This window comes from Zeus faber, assembly GCF_960531495.2.
Source record: "Zeus faber genome assembly, chromosome: 3".
Lineage (NCBI taxonomy): Eukaryota > Metazoa > Chordata > Actinopteri > Zeiformes > Zeidae > Zeus > Zeus faber.
Genome location: NC_137190.1, coordinates 3,690,700 through 3,713,310, shown reverse-complemented (window position 1 = coordinate 3,713,310; position 22,611 = coordinate 3,690,700). Strand labels below are relative to the sequence as shown.

Genomic DNA, 22,611 nt, shown 5'->3' with positions numbered 1-22,611 from the left:
ACCTTTTACTCTTGGTCGTACCGGGGATTTTCTCTCGAGCGCCGGCACTTCTCACAAGCCGCCGGTGTCTGTTCCGCCCTCTAGTGGACAAATGAACTGAACTTTTTGGAAAATATATCATATTTTATTACTATTGTATTTTATTATGGTAACCACAAGCAGCGAGCTCCAGCTCGGGGTTGCCATGACGTCATTGACCAAATATGGACATGGATATGTTTTTCTTTGGATGGTGGGCGTCCTTGCTTGCACTTTCTATTTTGCACCTTTTTGGTGGAAACAGCTGCTTTCCCTCATTATCTGTTCCACCAGTTCTGTTCCATCGCTGGTAACGGCTGCTGCGCTCTGCGTCGGGTGGATTAGAAACCAGAGTTTCCGTTATAAGGTGATTGATGCTGTGAAAATAATTCCCGCTAAGCACAATTTGAACTAGTGCTTTGTGGATCACTTCCAAAAGAAAAAATCTGCAAATCTGTTCATTTCCGCACTTGTCAAGTTGCTACGGAAAGCCAATCAGTTTGGACGACCTAGAGCTGACCTTTCACCTCTGACCAATCACGTTTGTCGATGTAGAAGTGAGCCCCGCCCCCTCCCTGGTGGACAGGTTGAGCTTGTAAACACAGTAAACACGGAGCAGAGACAGAGCTCAGCCTCCACAACTCTGAGGAGAAGCCGAAAGATGATGTCATGTGACAACAGGGACACATACATCCATCGTTTGGTGTTTTTTGGATTTTAAGTTCTGACACAAAGCAAACGGTAAATATCCATTTTGTCAAATATGTCGACGAGACTTCAACACCACAAACTTTATTATTTATTTAGACCTACTTGGCATATTTATTTTGTTTTTGATTTGATCAAAGTGTTATTTTAGTGAAATGTTAATTAAAGTATCTGCACTTTGTTACTTGCTGAAATTATTTGATTTCATGGAGTTATATTTGTAAATATTTATTTATTTATTTTTAAAACTGCGTTAACTGACAGGACTGACGTATTTAACTTTGAATATTCAATAAAAAATATTATACATCTACAAACATGTGACTAAAGGGAGGTTTTCCTCTTCAAGCACTGTGCTTTTATTATCTGATTGTCCTTTTCTTCTAAACTGCTCTTAGTGCTTTTATTGTGTTGTTTTGTGGTGTCTGATTGTACATCACTTTGGTCAACTGTCGTTGTTTTTAAATGTACTTTATAAATACATTTGGATTTTGGATAATATGACGATAAACACACCCTCGTGTCTTTCTGTACTTACATTATTTATTGTTTCCTTCAAATAATATTTTAGTTCATACGGTCAGTCTTTATAATCATAAAGATGATAATTACAATCTTTATGATTAGAATTACCGTATTGTTATTATAATATTATCTATATGTATGTGACAAATAATCTCTTGAACTTGAACTTTAACTATAGTAGTTGATGATGATGATGATGATGATCATCATCATCATCATCATCATCATCAGCAGCAGCAGCAGCAGCAGCATCATCATCATCAGCATCATAGTGATACTTGAGGTTTTCCTGTGTTTTGTATTTCTAACGTGATTCCTTCCGGAGCGGAGGGCTGCTGCGGTGACAAGGGAGGAGCGCCTCGCAGCTCTTTTCTATATTTATCCAACAAAAGACTTTGAAATGTTTTTGCGTCGACCAGGAAGTGAAACCGAGCGAGCGCGTGTGCAGACGCAGATCCCAGCGGCTTCTTACAGTCACAGTTTCACGAAAAAAAATCAACAGTTTGGAAGCTCAGAGTTCCATTTGAGGGAGGTGACCCAGCAGCAGTGAATACAATCATTCCAGCGAGTGAATTGTTGGTAATGTGCATCCATCCACCTCAACTATTTGTTCGGGTGGAGACACAATCGTCAGCCATCATGACGTTACTGACAATTAAAGCAAAAAAATAAAAATCATGCAAACGGTGGCACAGCCACGTAACAAGGTACCACCAAGGCAACTGTCTAGCAAGTGATACATCCATCCACCCACCCACCTATCCACCCATCCATCGAACCATACACCCACCCATCAAACCATCTACCCATCAAACCATCCATCCATCCATCTACCCATCAAACCATCAAACCATATACCCATCCATCTACCCATCCATCCATCTACCCATCAAACCATCCATCCATCCGTCTACTCATCAAACCATCCATCCAGAATCCATCCATCCATCTAACATCTATCAGTTTATTTACCCACCCATCATCCATCAATAATCCATGCATCCATACCTATTCATCTCCCCAAGCGCTCCCAGTACCTGGACAGCAAGCAGAGGGTGGGGTTCCAATCACCATCCATCTATCCATCTACCCACCCACCCACCCACCCATCATCCATCCATCCACCCATCTGCCTTACCTGGACAGTGGGCAGCATGGACAGGGCCAGGGCAGCCTTCCAGGACAGGAGGATGACCGTCCTCATGGTTCCCCAGGTCATGGGCTCTGTGTCACCTGGTTGAATCCAACCTGGTGGAGAAAGAAGCACGGTCGGATGGAGGCTCCACCTGCAGCTTTCTGAACCCGGGCGGAGTCTGGACCCGAATCTGAACCCTGGTAGAGTTTAATCCCTGGTTGAGTCTGATCCCCAATCTGGACCCTGCTGGAGTTTCATGGATGACGTGCGCTCCATCGAAATCCACCTGCGTCAATACGCAGACTACTGTACCATGTCTGCCCATAGGACTTGTGCATGCGTCAGTACTTCAATACATTGTCTTCTATGTTCCATATTCTAGGTTCTGTTCTGTGTTCTATGTCATTCTCAAGTTTCAAAGTTTCAGTCTGTAGAGCAGCTCTCATTCCGCTGCCCATGGACTGATTGCGCATCGAGAGCAACGCACTCTGCAGCTGCACCGCTGTTAAATGAGCTTTATTATTCTTGCATTACTCGCAAAATAGCACCGTGTCATAGATATTTTCTACTGAGAAAGTATCGTTAGTAGCTTAGGAACACTGTCTGTAAGAGGTCCGGGAGCCACCTACCTTGTTGGGGAAGCGGGTTATGCGCACATTGGAGAGATCCGCGTCAGTGGTTTCTCACCAGACTGACCGTCCACCAGCTGCGGCTCCTCGCCCCGACACCATGAGACAGAACTATCCGATAGAAAGAGTCCGGATCAGTGGATCAGTCCAGTTTACTACCAGAGAGAGACACCGGGTCCGGGCTGGTCCTCCTCCTCTCTGCTCTGCGCTCCGAGCTCCAGTGAAGCCTCCTCTCTCTGGAGCGCAGCTCGTCTGGAGAGACTGCCCCCCGTCCCAAATAGAGGAAAAACTGGAGACTTTCATCAGAACATATTATAATTAATTAGCACTTTAATTTAATTTAATTTAATTTAATTTAATTTAATTTGATTTAATTTAATTTAATTTAATATTTTAATTTAATTTTATTTTATTTTATTAATAACATATTATCAAGCACTATTATACCAATTTACACCACTTTTTCTCATATTATCACCTTGATTAAAATGTGTGTTCGCCTTGTTGTAAAATACATTCGGCTAAAGGGGAGCTTTAGGCTGCATGGTCACAATATTATTATTATTATTATGCAACATTATGCAGCATCTCCACCATGGTCCTCGGTGCAGGGTGAGACCCCTCTCTGTCATGGCCTGGCGGGGTCTGGTGTCTGTCAGTGATCGTCACTCGCCTGGGTGCAATACCCTCCTAAAATAAAGGGGGAAAGGGAACAATCACTGTCCATGACCCGAGGAGAACGCATGTGTGTGGAGGCATCAGACACTTTATTATGGGGAGGTGAGGGACACAAGCTGGCAACGCATAAAGGACATTGTTGTTTTTTACTCGATCTCTTCAGAACAGGCTTTATGAAAGGATTGATTGTGTAAATGGATGGGCGGGTGGATGGGTGGGTGGATGGGTGGGTGGATGGATTCCTAGGTGGGTGGGTAGGTGAGTGGATGGATGGACGGATGGATGGATGGAAGGATGGATGGATGGATGGATGGATGGGTGGACGGATGGATGGATGGACGGATGGATGGATGGATGGGTGGATGGATGGATGGGTGGACGGATGGATGGGTGGATGATGGGTAGGAGGGTTGGTGGATGGACGGATGGATGGATGGGTGGATGGATGTAGGAGTGGATAGATTGATGGATGGATGGATGGATGGATGGATGGATGGACGGATGGATGGATGGGTGGACGGATGGATGGGTGGATGATGGGTAGGAGGGTTGGTGGATGGACGGATGGATGGATGGATGGATGGGTGGATGGATGTAGGAGTGGATAGATTGATGGATGGATGGATGGATGGATGGATGACGGGTGGATGGACGAACAGAAGGATGGATGGATGGTGGATGGGTGGATGGGTGGATGGATGGAGGGATAGTAAAACTGATAATTAATTTAAAGATTTCAAAATGAAACTAACCCCTACAAGTAAAGTATCATAATTATTATAGTAATTATATATTTTATATATGTTGTATATATATTTGATATATTATCTATTTATATATATTATATATATTTTGTATATATTGTATATATGTTTTCTATATATTTTATATGGTAAGTGAAGTATTTCACATGAGCATAGTTCTTGTGTGGAACGGTGTCTCCCCCTAGGGGCCAAACACCGTCAGCACATCCAGCATCCAGGAGCATCCAGTGAAGTCACTTCCACAGTATTTGAATTTTCTTCACTCAGATCCAGTTTGGAATCTCGAAACCAAAACGCTTCCAGTTTGATATAACTACACTAATATAACATCAGAAAGAACTGATATCATAAAATACATTTCTACTCTTACCAAGGGCAACAGCATCATCCTTATTAGAATAAAAGGATTAAAAGATAACTCATTGAACAAATATGATCAATGTCAGAGCACAAAATCAAAAGTGTATATATATATATATATATATATATATATATATATATATATACACACATATATATCGGACTCAATAAACATAAATGTGATACAAACATAACAAATATACACTAATAAACATGAAATAAATGTATAGATTAGACATATAATCCAAAATCAATTGCTTTTTTATTATTTATTATATATTTAATAATATTTACAGATTTTCTGAGTCAATTATGTCATAAAGCATTGTATTATATTATACATTTTAGATTCGAATCCTCCAATTACAAACAAGGGAAGAGTAGAGTGGGAGTGGGAGGGAATTGTAGTTTTATTTCATTTGATTGTTGAACCCCTGTCCCTTTAAAGGCGGTGTGGTGTTGTGGGCGTGACGTCACGCCTCCGTCAGCTGACCTCCACCAGCTGACCTCAGCCAGCTGACCGTGCAGGAAGCTGCGGGTTCCAGTCCTGCAGGTCCCGCCTCATCAGCATCACTTCAGGGACCTATTGCTTTCACCTGCGTGGAGCTGCCGCCTGATTGGCTTTTCCAGGAGGCTTATCGATAATATCCCAGGGATGATCGATTCATTTACAGAATTGATGAATCGTGCATTTTAATACTTCGCGGTCCGTTAGTCTGGGATTCCAACCTTGCATTCCTCCCGCAAGGTTCGGTTGCATTGCCCGGTGGAGCCCGGTGCAGCCATGGCCTCCGCCACCTCCACCCCCGCCGCCTCCGCGGGCCGCTCCGCCCGCTCTGCCCGCTCCCTGGGCCGGCGCCCCGGCTCCAGCCCCACGGCCCTGACCCGCGTCCAGGAGAAGGACGAGCTGCGGCGCCTCAACGACCGGCTCGCCAACTACATCCAGCGGGTGCAGGAGCTGGAGGGCGAGCGGGCCTCCATGCTGGTGCTGCTGGGGGAGAAGGAGGACTCGCAGAGCCGGGAGATGGGCGCCGTGCGGCGGATCTACGAGGTGGAGCTGGCCGATGTGCGCAGCACCCTGGACGAGGTGGCCGCGGAGAGGGCGCGGCTGCAGGTGGAGCACGGGGGGCTGGGAGACGACCTCCGCAAGCTGCAGGCCAGGTGGGACCTGAGGGGAGGGCTGGGCTACTACCTCTCTGTACTGGAAAGGAAGGTTTGGGCAGGATGTCTGCAGGTCCTCACAGAGCCTTAGAGTGTCTTTCATCCAATATTGGAAAGGTGGATAACGCTTTATTAAAGTGTTCGAGCAGCAAGGAATAAGACCACAACACCGAGATAAGAGACAAACTAGTGCCAAAAATTAACTGAATAGATGAACAGAATACAAACAGTAAACATTATTAATAAACACACTAAAAACAAATGTACATGTGTGAGTGCAGAAATTCACAGTATTTAAGTGTGTACGAAGTGATCAAGCGTGTATGAAGTGATCGTGTGTGTGTACGAAGTGATCGTGTGTGTACGAAGTGATCGTGTGTGTGTGTGTGTGTGTGTGTGTGTGTGTGTGTGTACGAAGTGATCGTGTGTGTATTAATTGTACAATGTTCAGGTCTCAAACGGGGTTTGGGGGGGTGGTTAAAAGGCTAGATCTCAGACGCGTCCCTGACACCCGCAGACCCCCTGCTGAGGCTTCCACATCGTCCATCATTTAGGTTATCCCAATATATAATGGATAAAGTTGGACGCTGTCTTTTTCGGATGCGTTGCATTGGAGTGATGCAGCTGTCTGGGCTGCACACACTGAAGGTATTGTCATGTTTGGGTTTTTGTGGATCTCGGTCCAGCCCTAGCAGCAACGCGCTGGGCCACCTCCTGATCGGCGATCAATACCGACGCTCGTTGGGTTACGAGCGTCGGCTGAACCTACGGTTCGCGGATCACCCGTTGTTCAGAATGGGTCGCCTGGTCTTCACTCCCAGTGTTGACTTGTGTTTGCACGTTACGGTAGTTTACCGTCCACCTTGAACAGGTGAGTTCAGTTAAATAAATGTAAACAAAAATGTTCTTGTTTTGTGTTGTGTACAGGAGATGATGAGGAATTGGATCTGTTGACGTAACAAACACGGCATTTGTTTTGTTATTTTTCCAGTGGCAACAAACTGCCATGAATTCTCAGACATGTTGTTTGGGCGTCTACGTCCACAATACAAATTCAGACCTTGAGAAGTGTCTGTGTATGCATTTTGATTTTCAGAACACATTTCCAGTGTCTCCCATGGAACATGTTTTACTCTTCTAGAAGAATGACTCGTAGATATTATTAATCAGAACTTTCGTTGTTGTATGTTTCCATTGAAACGATGCGTGAATGTACTTAACTTAAACTCTTTCGGCCCCACCAGGAGCCAGAAGAAGGAGGCTGACCTGGCCAACGCGGTGACCCAGTGGAGGAGCGTGGAGCTGGTGCTGAGCTCCAAGGAGGTGGAGTGCTCCAAGCTGCTGATGGAGAACCGAGCGTTGGGGGCGGACGTCAGCGAGCTGCAGGAGCAGCTGCAGAACGTAGGGAACCAGGGTGGAGCTTTTCGTGCTGAATGGCATTTAGGCCCTTTCTTGTTGCATGACACAGTACAGTGTTATTTATATTTGACTTTTTGTTTTGGCGCAAGGGCCCTCTATACATGGGTGGATTATGACACAATGGGCCCCTGCGCACAGATGCCCTTTTAGGGCCCCATGCCCCAATGGCAACATTAAAAGTCTTTACTGGAATCTTTTTCATTCAATTCTTCAATAAGTTGTCAAAGAAGGTCTCGGCGCAGCCAGGACGTCACAGACGGGTTGGAGCTCCCTACCTGCAGCATCGCTTCCTTTTCTTTGGATGAGCTTGCGATCTGTTGTTTTCCAGACGTATCACTGGCCGTGTCAAATGATTGTCCCTGGCAGTTTGCCAAGTCTAATCCCAGCTTTCCCCTGTCTGAAGGAAGGAAGGAAGGAAGGAAGACTAGAGATCGGCTCAAATCTGAAATCATCCTTCCACTTCACGGCCCGTGTTTCCTCAAAAAAAAAAAAAAAAAACATTTTAAAGTGCGAAATGCTTCAGCTGTATGGCCGCACAGTCGCTGGCCTGGTGGGAGGCCCCTGTTCTGTGACTAGGGGACCCTGTTCAAACCAGGAGTGGGGAAACAACATTTTGGGGTCTCTAAAAACCATGACTTACATCAGCATCCTATTTTATCTGTAGGACTTCCGCGCTTAAGCGTTTTATTGTTGTCTGAGTGGACTCAGACAACAATAAAACGCTTAAGCGCACACACTTTGACAGTGCCACAGTCAAAGTGTCTTCCCCTACATGTGTTGTGTGTTTTTTTTTTTTTTTTTGTTTTTTTTTAACATGTTATGCTGTTCCAATGGGAATTTCGGGGCTTTGTTGCAGAGATGGATGACTAAGCCTTTCGACTGTGGGGCAATACATGTGAAGTTAGTGATGGCATCATCAGGCTCTGGCTTAGGGGCCCCCTGGGCCTGTCCCCGGTTGGGCCTCTGTAGGTGATGTGTGGAAGTAGTTAATGTTGAAATTGCAATGGAACTTATTTAAGAGCACCTTGTAGTGTTTTCTACTTATACTGGGTCCCTCTTGCCCTCTGACCGGCTCCTATTTCTATTACAACTTTTTAAGGTAGATACAGAATGTCCGCTCCATTTGTGATAAAATATTGTATTTTGTTTTAGAACCAGTTTTGCGTAAGTTGGAAATGAAGGAAAAATGTATCCTGTAGCTTAAAATGTTAAAGAACATGGAGAAGGAACTGTCTTAACGCTTCAGAAGATGCTTTCACACATGCACTGTAACCTTGAAATCATCCGGACATCGTGTGTGTGTGTGTGTGTGTGTGTGTGTGTGTGTGTGTGTGTGTGTGTGTGTGTGTGTGTGTGTGTGTGTGTGTGTGTGTGTGTGTGTGTGTGTGTGTGTGTGTGTGTGTGTGTGTGTGTGTGTGTGTGTGTGTGTGTGTGTGTGTGTACAGAGCAGGTAATTGTCCGGATCATTCACAGCGAGCGAGTGGGCGTGTCGCACGTTGATGACGTCTCTGTCACGCGCCAGTTATTTACCTTGGTGCACGGAGTGAAGCTGCTTCCTACTCTTTTCTGCTTTCCTTTATGTTCCTTTCCACTCTCGTGTTCATTTTACATCCAAATACATGGAGTATCAACGCCAGAAATAAATAAGTCGGTAGCCTCGTCCACCATCTTGGGCGTGCTGAAACTCTGCAGCGTCGTTGCGTCACGTCCTGCCTCCTGCACGCTCTCCCCAGGCTCCGCCCCTCGTCGAAACCAAACGGAGCCTTTCCAGGTGGTGTAAACGCGTCTGACACCGACAATCTCCCGTTGGGTGCTACGTTTGTGAAAGGGATACTCCAGACAATGTCCCGACCTCATTATCTGGATATTGTCCAGAGTGCACGTGTGAAAGCGGCTTCAGTGGTTCTTCCGAAGTGCAGGGGCCGAGTTGTACCGAGGTAGTTTGACGGTTTCTCCAAGAAGAGTCTCAGCGTGTCGCCGGAGTCACCGTTACAGCTGTAGGAAAAACCTGCTTTCTGAAATCGAACCCGTGTGACCGGTTGTCTTCCCTGCAGCGACACCTTGGGCTCCAACATCCTCCCGAGCAAATATTTATTCCCTCCGCTCCAGCTTTAACCGACACGATTGTAGAACCAAAAATACTCTCAGGATTTAAATGAAGCCCAGAAGAAAAATGGCTTTCCTCATTGCTCCCATGCATCTTCAAATGTATTCCATTCCCCTCGTGAAGGAATTTCAGTTATAATGACAGATTATCGTGGAGGCGGATGTGTTGCTTCTATGTGCTTGTGTGCCTTCTTTCATGATGATGATGATACGGGAAAAAAAACTGGTTTTTGCTGTTGGTTCTGTGCTTGTCCTCAGTTGGAGGCCGCGCTGGCCGACACCAAGGTCCAGCTGAACTCTGAGATGCTGCGGAGGGTGGACATGGAGAACCGCCTGCAGACCATGAAGGAGCAGCTGGACCTGCAGAGGAACGTCAGCGAGCAGGTGTGCGCGCGCGCGGACACAGACAGACAGACAGACAGACAGACAGACAGACAGACAGACAGACATTCATTCATTCATCATGGACCAGGTCCCTCCCCCCTAATCTTAACCTGGGTGCAGTGTGATGTATGGTAAATAGGGTGTGAGGTTCTCCTTTTTAAACCTCAGAGGTAAACAAAACTGTGGGAACTAATATATTCAGCCATGCATTATCGGTCTTTCAAAACCGGCTGCCACTGAATCTGTTCATCTTAATCTGCAGTTGGAGCTGCCATGCTGGGCGAAAATGTAAATGTTGAATAGAAATGTCAAACGGGGAATACTATAAATCTGCAGAACACACGTCGGTAAAATGTTTGTCTCATTGAAGCAACGATATTCACTTTTACGTGCGAGACGTGACCCTGCATGTAAGACCTTACACATCCACTGTGAATGTCGCAGTCGCCCTTTTCCCCAATAACTCAACTCAGTACAAATACAATTGTGAAATAATATAATAATTTGCCGCCATTTTGTTTTTAAACATCATGCATTAACTCTAGAAATGCTTTCCAGTTTCTCTCGGCCCGGTGGATCAGTATTGGGCTGAGGAGATTAGAAGCAGGTGACTGCTTAGCAGGGTGTTGATATGATCTGCAAAGAGGAATCTGATTGGCTCAAAACAGGAAGCTGCCTTGATGGAATGTGGTTGGTTTAAAGTCTGATTTGGTAAAAGCAGTTGCAGGCTGCTATTTTGCGGAAGTAAACATTTCCCAGAATGCAGTTCTGTGGCAGTAAAATCTGACCGGGACAACAGCGGCCAAGTCTTGCTTCAAGTGGCGTAATGGGTTCTGTGTGGACGAGCCGGGTTCCACTCTTCAGACATCGTGTGTGTGTGTGTGTGTGTGTGTGTGTAGGAGATCCTGGAGATCCGCAGCAGGCACGAGAGCCGTCTGGTGGAGGTGGACTCGGGCCGGCGCAGGGAGTTTGAGAGCAAACTGGCCGAGACGATGCAGCAGCTGCGTCGTGAGCACGACTCCCAGATCCAGCAGTACAAGGAGGAGCTGGAGAGGACTTTCTGCACCAAGGTGCACACACACACACACGACACTTTATTTGTGACTTGAGAAGCAGAATTCCTTCCATGATTTGTGCTGAGTGGAGTGTCATCGGATTTAATTAATTTTATTTTTATTTTTTGCAGAATAAAGTAAAAGCTCCATTTATTTGCACACAGGGGAAAAACTGAGCGGCGACGGAAGTGTAGATTTGACTGGAACGTGAACCAATATACTTTAAATTGTTATTTAAACTCGTGCACATCCTTCCTGAGCATCAGATTCCACTTCATTACCCGTTAACTTTATGCGTAAGAATCCAGTCGGACAAAGTTGGTGCAGAGCCATAAACCATTTGATCATTACAACATCCAATACATTCAGTACACTGCCTTTCCTTAGTGAAGCCTCAAGAAATCTTGTTTACTTCATAGTATCTTTTTAATACAGTTTTTACGCCAATTTGCAGGTTCAACCCACTAAAAAAAAGGCGAGTGATACCTTTCCCATTGGCAGGAGAAACGGTTTTGTATTTATTTTTTCTTGGCGTGTCACAAACATGTCAGAAAAGGGGCGTGTCAAGGTGCCAGTGTGATTGGGGAATAAAGCGGCAGAGAAGACAGTAACTTCATCAAACAACGACATCAAACTGTAAAACTTGGATAAAGGTATTTTGAGCCGAAAATCGGATCGTTCGTTAACGACCCGGCGTGGAGCACCAGCGGCGTGGAGCACCAGCGGCGTGGAGCACCAGCGGCGTGGCGCACCAGCGGCGTGGCGCACCAGCGGCGTACTCCATGCTGCCGGTGGGAACCAGTCGGTGCACACACCTCCTGTTCGGGGAGTGGAGCTGCTCCTCCCGTTCGGGGAGCGGCTCGGGGCGGTGCTGGAGTGGCTCCGAGCCCGGTGGGGAGTGTGGGGGTTTTCCGCTATGGTCCCCACGGTGCCCTCCCCACACTCACAACATTTCACGGCCCCCCCATGCGGGAAAGAAAGTCAATAACTTTTGATTTTAGATTCTAAATGGGATATGGAATGATACAGATATTCCTGTGTATACTTCCTCTATTTATGCGCCGTCTAACGTCTATAACGTCTGGAACTTCAAGGGGTGTCGCATCTCGGCGGTAAAGGGGCCAAAATGAGCGGGTTGACCACATCGGAGCCGATCGGCGGTGGAGCTGATTTAAAACTCGTGTCCATTCCAGAGTCATTTTGTTTTTCCTTTCCCACTGCACCAAAAACCCAGTAAACAACCAGTTACTGGGTTTTTGGTGCAGCGGGAAAGGGGGTACACGACAAACAAGTCATCTAAAATACGTCGTCATTTGCATTGCTCATACGAACAAATCGGGTGTTGTCGTGCACGTGTCCTGTGTCCGTGCGCAGCTGGAGAACGCGCAGCAGTCTGTGGTGGAGAAGAGCGACGTGGCGTCGGCGACCAGAGACGAGCTGTTGAGCACCAAGCTGCGTCTGGAGACACTGAGCGCCCAGATGAGCCAGATCCAGAAGGAGGTGGGCGGGGGCGTGGCGGGGGTGAACAACACTTACCTCAGACTGAAACCAAGACCTTCAAAGAGGACTTTTCATCTATTAATGTCAAATATTGCTGTTAGGATGTACAGATACCGCACTGGAAGGATCCCCAGGGGCCCCGCGGAGGTACTGCATGGAGACTGACAGGGAGTCAATTATGTTCGAGGAATTAAGAGCATAAAAAAAGATCATGTTTCATGCACTTTTATTTAAATTTAATCATATTATTCATTTATTTTGCCATATTTTACACATCCGCTAGACTTTACAGGAATTAAAGGGGGAATATAAAAAAAAAAAAAAAATCATATAAATGTCTTTTTTTCTAAAGTTTATGTGAGCAAGGTTGATGTTAATGTTATTTGTTTTTATTTTTGTTCCCTGAAATTCACTACAACTTTGACTGGTTTTAACAGTTTGAGAATCACGGATTAAAAAAAAAAGATAGATAGATAAATAGATTTTTTGATAGATAGATAGATGTCTATCTATCTATCTATCTATCTATCTATCTATCTATCTATCTATCTATCTATCTATCTATCTATCATAGATATTCATTTTATAAATGATATTTTTATATAATTTATCGCTCTACCTACCAACCTGACATTTAATATATCTTGAGTGCAGTGCACCCACCTCCCAGACGCTCACCACAGCCCTGGCTTTGTGCCGCTTCTCTAATAAAGTCCCTCCTCTTCCTTCCAGAAAGCTCTGCTGGAGGCGCGGGTGCAGGACCTGGAGCTGACCCTGGACCAGGAGCGGGGGCTCTGGCAGCAGCGTCTGGGCCAGAAGGAGCAGGAGCTGCAGAGCACCCGCAGCCAGATGCGGAGCCAGCTGGAGGACTACGAGAGCCTGCTGGACGTCAAGCTGGCGCTGGACATGGAGATCAACGCCTACCGCAAGCTGCTGGAGGTGGAGGAGCAGAGGTAGCGCCACCCACACCACCTCAACCGGGAGCAGGGTTCCCGGTTCTGTTTTGGAGGGAGGACCTTTCCTGGTTCACGGATCCAGCTTCTCATCCCATCCACCCGCAAATGAGTTTCTGTTTCGGGTCCTCGTTGACCTTTCTCACCCGATCCCTGCTCCTCTCCCTGTTTCCCAGGCTGCACCTCTCCCCCAGCCCCCCCAAGCACGCCGCCGCCGCCTCCTCCCGCACGCGGGACCGCGCCTCCTGGACAAAGAGGGGGAAGAAGAGGAAGCACGAGGGCGCGTCGGGCAGCTCGCCGGCCTACAAGGTCTCCACGCACGCCGCCGCGCACGGAGCCGTGAGCGTGGAGGAGGTCGACCTGGAAGGAAACTACATCGTGCTGAAGAATAACTCCGAGGAGGTTCTGCCAAATTTGGACGACCGCTACTACCACCTACAGTGCATGTTTAGTACTCAGTGCTAGTATGTCTGTCCCTCGCAATGCATTGTGGGATATGCTCGTCAGTGATTTCACACGACCATATGTCAACAGATGTAGTATTCCATCCTGGTACTTTTCACGTATGTCTACAGAAATACTGATAACGCTGACGTACTAAATGGCGTAGGGCTGGGTCCAGTTTATAAAAAAAAAAACGAGATAAAATGACCTTGATACAATCAAACTGAATTAAAATTTCGTCCGTATTTCCAAATGCTCTATCTTCTTCATCACCACGTGCGTTTTCCCCTCAAAACAGAGCAGGACGCTTGAAATTGTGTTGATTTCTCTTCTCGTTCTCGTCTCTGCGTTTCCAGGAGCATCCGCTAGGGGGCTGGGTGGTGCGGAAGAGCTACCCCGACTCTGGAGATCTCTCCTTCCACATCCCTCCGTCCTACACGCTCGGCGGAGGACAAACGCTCACGGTAACACGACGGAGATGAGACGGCTCGAGAAGGCTTCTTATTTTTCTGTTCCCTTTGATTCTGTTTTTAAATGTTGGTTTTAGATCTGGGGTGCGGGTGCCGAAGTGGAGCTCAGCCCCGGGGACCTGGTCCTGGAGGGCCACAGGAGCTGGGGCCCCATCACAAACGTCAGGGTGATCCTGCTCAACCCGGAGCTGCAGGTAACTGCGGAATGAGATGTTGCCGGATAAAACGCACCGGACTCTGCTTCATGACGGTGTCAGCAGCTCGGCCTTGAGGACGATGTGCCGCCCAAATGTGTTTTATCCAAGCTTCACCTTGATTCATTCCCGGTTTAAAATGAACGACTGCAACTTCGGATTAGATTTTGTGGTTTTAAGAGGATCTCCCCGGTCTGGGGTCTCAGGAAATGGCCGAGCGCCGCCTGGTGTGCACGCAGAGCCGTGACGAGGAGACGGAGCTGGAGTTCGACGAGGAGTGTGTGGCAGGAAGCGACATCCAGCACTTCAGGAGACAGGTACGTGCACGGAGAAACGGAGCCATTTGCTACTTATACGTCAATCCAATTCATATATATATATATATATATATATATATATATATATATATATATATATATATATATATATGTGTACTGCATTTTTTGTGTTCATTAAACAATTTGTGGAAAACATGCTTTGACAACATGTCGTTGGAACGCCGTAACCACAGATTATATTCTCCAAGTCCAGGTTGAATGGAGACGAAGGTAAATTGACTAGAGAAGAAACGATCCTGTGCTGGTTCTGTGCTTTGGTGCAGCGTCGCTCCGGAGTCTTTGGCTCTCATATGGAAAAGCAAAATGACGTTAATTTCCACATTGGGGCTTTTTAATTGCATGTGTTAATAGATTATAACTCATGCAAAATGTAAAAAAAATACATATCAATAGAACTTGGAAAAGATTTTTAATATTTTGAAAGTCACTACTTGTGCCAGTAAATTTATTTCTGGGATCATTTCTACTGCCTCTATTTATCCTAATGACACCTTCCAGGCCTTGAAAAAGAGCTTTGGCCAGAAGTCACAAAGTTCCGAAGTTTAACGCTGCTCTTGCTCTTTCTGCTCCGTCCTCCTTCTGCGAAGCCAAAGAGGAAAAAAAAGAAATGTTGCTCCGTGTCTTGAGTGCAGACAAAGCGGTCACTGTATGGGAGGTGTAGGTGAGAGCCGTGCGACCCCGCCCCGCCCTACCCTGCCCCGCACGCTTGCCTGCACGTGTGCATGTGGCTTTTTACCAAAGTCTGGGTGCATGACCTGGTCCAAAGATGCTGTTTTCAACTGGTCGGCTCAGACTGGGTCTACAACACAGCAGAATATATTTGACTGTGTCAAGCAAACTTGTACTTTTTATTTCCATTTATTTTTGTTTTATTGTGTTTGCATTCACAGGAAAAAACATGTCAACATTTGCTATATGCATATAGTGTAAATATAGCTTTGCTTCCCAACAGATTCCCTTGGCTGCATGTTGATGCCCCTGATTCCTTGCACGAGGACTAATTTAGGTCTAGAGGACCATGGGCATTTGCCCATGCTTGCAGGAAAATGAAATGTCTGTCGTCCACAGTGGTCGACAAGACCCAGTCCAGAAAGTAAAAGTCCTGTTTCCACGTTTTCGCTCCAGTCTGCACAGAGCAGCTGGTCCCACTCTTCGGTTGGACCTCGAGGTTTGTGCCGTAAATCCTGGCGTGGACTTTTACTTTCTGAACCCGGACGTCCCTCCCCTGATACAACGCTTTGTCTGTCGTCTGAGACACACCGTCTTGTTCTCTTCCCTCAGGATCTGAGCAAGGAGGCGAGCTGTTCCGTTATGTAGGTCTGCAGCCTGCCCTCCACCCCGCCCCCGTCCACCCATCCACCCCCAACCGCCTCTGGAGCCTCTCTGCAGGAAGTGGAACCAAACTGCTCCCTGGATCCAACACTGTTACCGTAGAGTTTCACTGCGATGAAGAGCACCTTGTGATAGGCAGCAGTATTTATTACAAAGTAAACCCAAGTATATGGAAGTTGCTCTACCGTAGAGGAGACTGCATGGCTGCTGGTTATTTGGAAGTTCTCTATCTATTCAGATGTTTTTGGCAGCGTCAGGATGGTCGTACTAAAACTACTTATATAACTGCCTTAGGATTGTGTTGCCAAAATAGCTGTGTGCTCCACTGTCTACTGGAGGGAATTTCCCAGCTGTGCATTTGGAACTTTCACCATTGACTGTGCAGAGTGTCTGCACCGTGACAACGAGCAAACAGAGTATTTAATCTAGAAAAACAAAGTATGGCTTTCATGACAGCTTTTCAATCGCTTATCTACCACATGCTTTTTAGAGTTACACGGTGTGTGTGTGTGTGTGTGTGTGTGTGTGTGTGTGTGTGTGTGTGTGTGTGAAGGCTCTGAAGCCTTGGTTGAAATTTCTGCAAACTACCTAAAAGTTAAGTGACTGCATAATAAAGTTTTCTAAACAAACTCCACCTGGCAACGCTTGGTTATTTGGATTCGGGCGCATGGACAGGACTGTACATTTGAAACCGATTCAGTTTGAATTAAAAATTTCATTTGGTGGACGCTGTAAAAGGGGGAGGGGAGGGGGGGTTTAAAACAAAACATTGTCGCTGCAAGAGAGGCTCTCACTTCATTGTCTCTGTAGGACGTGTCGCTCTGGACCTCCCAACTGGTTTCCATGGCACGTTCTCTGGAAAGAATCACGTGAGTTTCACCTCTTAAGCAGTTGTCTTCATCGTAGTTAATGCCAAGTCTCGGTCGACGTGCTATTATCAAACTGCTCAGTCGTACAACAAGAGCATTACAACAAGATGTTGGCGTTTTGTTGGGAAGTCCAGGTTTGCGGCGCTGACACCGATTTACAATCCTAAATGTTGAAGTGTCAGGTGATGGAGAACAGGTTGATTTGCTTTTACTGAACATCATCAAGTCATTCCCCTTTTCTACATCAGACCTCTAACATGGCTCCATTTGTCAAAAGCAGGAAGTGAAGTATTTTCTTCCATGTCTTGTTTGACATGCATGGCCCTTTGTACTGAAGATGGATAACCAGAACTTTTAGTCGGGTATAGGACGGAGGTCTGTTCCCAAAATCGGTTCCTGTGCATCCATTTTATCTTCATTTCCCTTTTCATAGTGAAATCCTTTAGTTCAAACTCCAGATGTTCCTTCGAGCTGGAAACGTTTGGCATCGCTGTTCCCATGGGACTGGAGGGGGGGATGCAGCTTGGACCTGGACCGGGCCTCTGGTTCCACCCCGGGCCAGGACCGGGCCTCGGCTACACAGTTGTCTCCTTGCTGGAGTCCTTCCTCAGGAAGCTGAGGCTGAAGACTGTGTGGCTCTGGGCCGTGCGCTCAGGCTCCGGGATCTGCAGCTTCACCTTCTGGTCGGTCTGTTTCCATGTCTGGAAAAGGTGAACGTGGTAGCGCAGGGACACCTGCAGGAGGGAAAGACACGGAGGTTGCGACGGATGGCTGGACGTCTCACATTTATACCCAAAGACGCAATGATAATGCTGCACAATTCGTGCACCATATACTGTATCAATAACTGCACGTCTTCACGCCTCGTATCCAAAACCTGTAATGCTGATTTCTCCCCCTCAAAATAGTGTTGCTGAGAAACTTGTCTAACTTGTCTTGTCTCCATCTGTCTGTACTTGAAATTTGAAAGCATGAATCATTTCCAAATATAAATGATCACCAAGTTGGCAGCATCTTTTCAGCTGCACTCAACGATTGATAGATGATCAAACTACGGTACTCGCTACTCAAAAAAACAAGAACTTTGGGACTTCAGGAAGGAAATGGATCCCTTCACACTGACGTACGCTATTCTGTCAATGAAATAAACCCTTCAGGGTTCATTTACAAAGTGCATGTACCTGCAAAGCCCCGTTTACCTTCCATCTCTGGCTAATTGCCTCGCTCAAAGGCAACTGGGTGGAGTGTCGCTTGCATGCATGTCTTTATGGATGGGAGGAAACCCACGTGAACACAGGGGAGGAACCTCAAACACCACCCGGAAGACCTACGTTGGGTTTGCATAAGGGACCCGGTTGCTGCGAGGAAACATCCCTAACCACTGCTCCGCCGCGACCCGACACATCTACAGAACGTACCGCGGTCCAGAAGACGTAGATGGTGAAGAGGGCCAGCGTGAGAACCAGCAGCCCCATGGCCTCCATGCCGTTGGAGTAGTAGAGGTCCAGGGCTCCCTGCACGCACAGCCACCCCGACAGGCCGGCCAGGGGCGTGATGAAGAGGAAGCAGACCGCGTCTCCACACAGCGTCCTCCTCTGGTTCCGCATGGACGGAGAGCACAGCCACTGCACGGGGACAAGGGTCGCAGATTGGAAGTGTGATACTTGGGAAAACGGCACAAGGGTTTGGAGAAGCAACAACGACTGGATCATTGTGAAGGGATTTGGGGCATTTGAGGTATGTAACAGTATTGCAGAGAAGTTGCAGATGTATGATCAGGAGATTTTGTGCAGCAATCTGCTGTAATCACAAAGTTGACGGGTGGGAAATGTTTAATATACCAAGAGGGAAAAACCTGAACTGTCCGTTCAATCAGAAAAAAGGAAAATATCAGAGCTCTAATGACGTTTGAATGTAAAGCTGTTTTGTATTCCCAGCATGTTGTAATATTTCTGTAATAACTCTAACCTAAAAATCCGTCACTGTATCACTGTCTACATGTGCAGATCCTCCATAGTTTGTAAAGCAGTCTGCATGCATATGTGTGCGTGTGAGCGCGCACGCGCACACGTGTGAGGTCATGGCTGCAACTAAGTCGGTCAGAATGAACTGACAACGCAGATTACAATGACGACTGCATCAAAATTCGGGAGGGGCCCGAGTTGGCCCACGAGCCTCAAGTTTGACACACGTGGACGGTTGACAAGCTCTTACATGGCTCCAGTTCAATTCCACCCACTGGTCCTATGGTGTGTGTGTGTGCGCACATGGCTGTGCACCAGTTGGAGCTCAGTGTCCTGTTCTGCTGAGCATCATGGGAAGTAAGCAGCAGCTAATCTGTCTAAGGGGCTTTAGCAGAGACCTGCAGCTCATTGCAGCAGGTTGCGCAACGTGAGGCCAAACAGACTCCGCCCACAAAGAGGAGAATGAACCTTGTTAGGTCATTGAGGAAAAGAAGGTCTGCCATTCAGACACACAACTTATTCCTTGTGGAAAAGAGGACTTGCTTAAAGTCATAAGGATTCCTGCGTAGGGCTGTGCAGTGTAATATCAATATCACAATATGAGTCTAGAAATCAACTGGGATTTTGGTTCCAGTTTCTGGTGATATAGTTAAATGTTGTCTATTCATTACAGTAATGTAATGCAGTTTGACAAACTTCATAGATGGTAGATGGAACCAATGTCCATAATATCCACATTTCTAATGATTTGTTCTAAAAAATGTCCAATAATCAATACAAAATATGGATATATTATGGTACAGTAGTTGTCAAAAATAGCGTCATATTTGATTTTGTTCATATCGGCCAGCTCTAAACCAAGTTGCGAGAATAAAAAAAATATATATTAAACAGGGAGCAAATGGGATTAAATTAAATTAGATTAGATTAATACCACGTCCTCCATTCATACCTCCAGCGCATCAGTGTCATTTACCACAAGGAGCTGATTTACTGTCGCTGCTTTGCAAACAGGTGGACACCTCCTGACACTTTCTTTTGTCGTCTCAACACAAAAGGGAAGAGGGACCCGCCCCCCACCCAGCTCAGTGTGTGTGTGTGTGTGCGTGTGTGCATGTTGGTGTGTGTTTGCGTGCAGGGCCCTGCTCCTCACCTCGGTGAAGGGCTTGGGCAGCCGCTCCAGGGCGAACTGGTGGTGGCACAGCTCACAGTGGCTGCTGTTGGAGGTGGTGAGCCAGCGCTCCAGGCAGCCGCGGTGCACGGTGCCCAGGGTGCCCGAGCACTCACAGGGGGACAGCAGGTCCTCGGTGCAACCCCCGTCATGGCAGATCCTACAAAATGGATCCTCACTGGAGGGAGGGAGGGAGGGAGATGGAGAGGGGGAGGGAGACTTTACAGTAGCAGGGACAGCTCGCATGACGATACAGATGTAGGTGTGTGTATGAAGGTGCAAACAGTGGGAGAGGAAGTACTCAGACCTTTAACCTAAAGGGGCAATAGACAGCTCTACAACCCCCCAGTGTTCCCAAGTGGTATTACTATTGAGAGAACCGGAACGCTTAACATTTTCCTCAAAGTCAAGTTCTGTGTAGGAAATGCTGTCAACCCTCCCATTTTTCTCTGGATTTTCCTGAACTTTTCCTTTCTTTCCCGCCGCCCTCTCGGTTTTCTATTTTTCCGGAATTTTAACCTTTCAGAAAAAAAAAAAAAGTTCCCCCGTTCCGCCAAACGAAACCAATGTGTGCCATTTCCGCCTGCCACAATCCACGCCAAGGGCATTTTCAGGGCACTCCGACACTCCGACACAGACGATGGGGTTGAAAACATGCCAGTTTTATTGTGAAGAGTGGGCTAGGTGGAACAAGCCCAGGGCAGGTGGACATGTGCCATGACATGGACTACTCTCCTGTGTGTGTGTGTGTGTGTGTGTGTGTGGGGGGGGGGGGGGGGGTTTACCTGTTGCCCGTTGATTACTCTAATGAGCAACAGGTGCACAGCCGCCCTGATCCTGGGCTCAATGAGCTAGACCCAGGACAGGTGTGGCTGCTCAAACCACACCACCCCCACACCACACAATAATAACAGTGTGTTTTCTTTTGTGTGTTTTTATTGTAGATATATTTGCCATAACAAAAAAAGGGAGACTTTCTCAGTGACTCTCTGTGGATTAACTGGACATTCTGGTCAAAGGCTCAGTACTTTCCCTTGTACACAGTGAAACTCCGGAGGAGAGGGTATTTGTGCAATACCGAAATTGGATCGGATCGATCCCATCTCTAAGTAAAAGTGAAAGCACCAAATTGACATTTCTAACTCAGTAAAAGTATATAAATACTTGCTCTTAGATGTACTCAAAGAATTAAAAATAATAACAGATGTAATACTTCATAAAGTACAACTAAAGCTTTTTTCTGCAGATGATGCTCATGCAGATCCTGATTCCAATTTATAAATTGTATGTTATACTTTTGATATATTTAAACATCATTTACATTTTTTTTAAATTTTTTTAAAGTAACTAAAGAAATGTGACTGTTAGAAGTAGAGCTACAATGTTTGGTTGATTAATCGATTAGTCACCAAATGTTAAATTAATCGCCGACTATCTGGATCATCGATTAATCGTTTGAGTAATTTTTTAAGAGGAACATTTCCAAATTCTCTGACTCCAGCTTCTTAAACGTGAATATTTTCTGGTTTCTTTAGTCCTGTATGATAAACTGAATATATTTGGTTTTTGGACAACACAAGACATTTAAGGACGTCCCCTTGGTCTTTGGGAAACAGCGATCTACATTTTTCAGCATTTTCTGGACAAAACAACTAATTGATGAATCAATAAAAAAATCGACAGATTCATCGATAATGAAAATGATCGTTAGTTGCAGCTCCAGTTTGAACTAAAGTAGAATAAAAAGTATGGATGTTTGCTTTGAAATGTGGTGGAGTAGTTTAAAGTCTGCAAAACTCAATATACTTGAGTAAGTCCAGATACTTGAAAAATGTACTTAAGTACAGTGACAAAGTACTTTGTTACTTTCTTGTTTAAAACCCTCCCAATGTACAGCACTGAAGGTAATTGGTGTGCGTGTGTCACCTGTCACTCATGGTTCCGTGGTCCGTGGAGGTGGGGTCTCCACGGCGGCGGTCCGGTACTTCCTGCTTGCAGTTGTGCGACTCCGCCCCCGGCCCCTCGTCCTGCATCGCTTTGTGTCCCCCCACGGGGCCGCTGCTGTCCGGCGGGGCCCGCGGCTGCTCTGGTGCCATGTCCACCGTGGTGTTGGGGGCCATTCACGTTCCCGTCAGAGACTCATCCTCAGCTTCCTGACACGAGAAAGGAGAAGATCAGACGCGAAGGGTGGAGGAGTCTGTCAGGCTTCCAGATTTCCTCAGCATTCAAATATAAAGTCAAACATTAACACGTTGATCACGTTGTCCTTTTTAAAGATTCTATCACTATTCTATGAGTTAGTTTGATGAAATTCCAGAACTCTCCATCATTCTCTATTTGCCTCTTAGTCGTGTTGTGAAGTATGACTGATCGTGTTCCATCCTTCCATTTTTAATCTGTGTCCCAATACAATGAATGTGCAGAAAAAATATCT

General features: G+C 46.3%; 3 protein-coding genes across 4 annotated transcripts in view; 1 reads left to right on the top strand and 2 right to left on the bottom strand.

Moving 5' to 3' along the window:
- The window catches only part of adamtsl3 (ADAMTS-like 3), a 169,396-nt gene extending 166,166 nt beyond the window's left edge, over positions 1–3,230 (bottom strand). For both annotated transcript variants that reach the window (XM_079997512.1, XM_079997513.1), the window contains exons 1-2: positions 3,016–3,230; positions 2,390–2,499 (exon numbers count right to left, since the gene is read on the bottom strand). In XM_079997512.1, coding sequence (XP_079853638.1) covers positions 2,390–2,470 — 81 coding nt within the window. In that variant the 5' untranslated portion in view covers positions 2,471–2,499; positions 3,016–3,230. The remainder of the gene's footprint in view (positions 1–2,389; positions 2,500–3,015) is intronic.
- Positions 3,231–5,424: 2,194 nt separating this feature from the next.
- On the top strand, positions 5,425–16,855 carry lmnl3 (lamin L3). The gene is made up of 12 exons (XM_079997514.1): positions 5,425–5,978; positions 7,223–7,379; positions 9,762–9,887; positions 10,787–10,957; positions 12,317–12,442; positions 13,175–13,395; positions 13,572–13,797; positions 14,196–14,303; positions 14,387–14,503; positions 14,710–14,820; positions 15,429–15,502; positions 16,123–16,855. The coding sequence occupies exons 1-11, from the start codon at positions 5,602–5,604 to the stop codon at positions 15,465–15,467; spliced, it is 1,779 nt and encodes a 592-aa protein (XP_079853640.1). The 5' UTR covers positions 5,425–5,601; the 3' UTR covers positions 15,468–15,502; positions 16,123–16,855.
- Positions 16,856–17,617: 762 nt separating this feature from the next.
- LOC307228312 (E3 ubiquitin-protein ligase MARCHF2) lies at positions 17,618–22,297 on the bottom strand (the record flags this gene model as incomplete). The annotated part of the gene is made up of 4 exons (XM_079997950.1): positions 17,618–17,776; positions 18,461–18,667; positions 20,160–20,355; positions 22,104–22,297. 4 exons carry the CDS (start codon positions 22,295–22,297, stop codon positions 17,618–17,620), a joined length of 756 nt encoding a protein of 251 aa, XP_079854076.1.
- Between the last annotated feature and the right edge of the window lie 314 nt (positions 22,298–22,611).

What these genes read in the sequence shown, in the direction of transcription:
- lmnl3 (XM_079997514.1), top strand. Translation starts at nt 5,602, where the DNA reads ATGGCCTCCGCCACCTCCACCCCCGCCGCCTCCGCGGGCCGCTCCGCC. An exon ending in AGAGGAACGTCAGCGAGCAG is followed by an intron (nt 9,888 to 10,786) that starts GTGTGCGCGCGC and finishes GTGTGTGTGTAG; the next exon opens with GAGATCCTGGAGATCCGCAG. An exon ending in GCGGAGGACAAACGCTCACG is followed by an intron (nt 14,304 to 14,386) that starts GTAACACGACGG and finishes TGTTGGTTTTAG; the next exon opens with ATCTGGGGTGCGGGTGCCGA.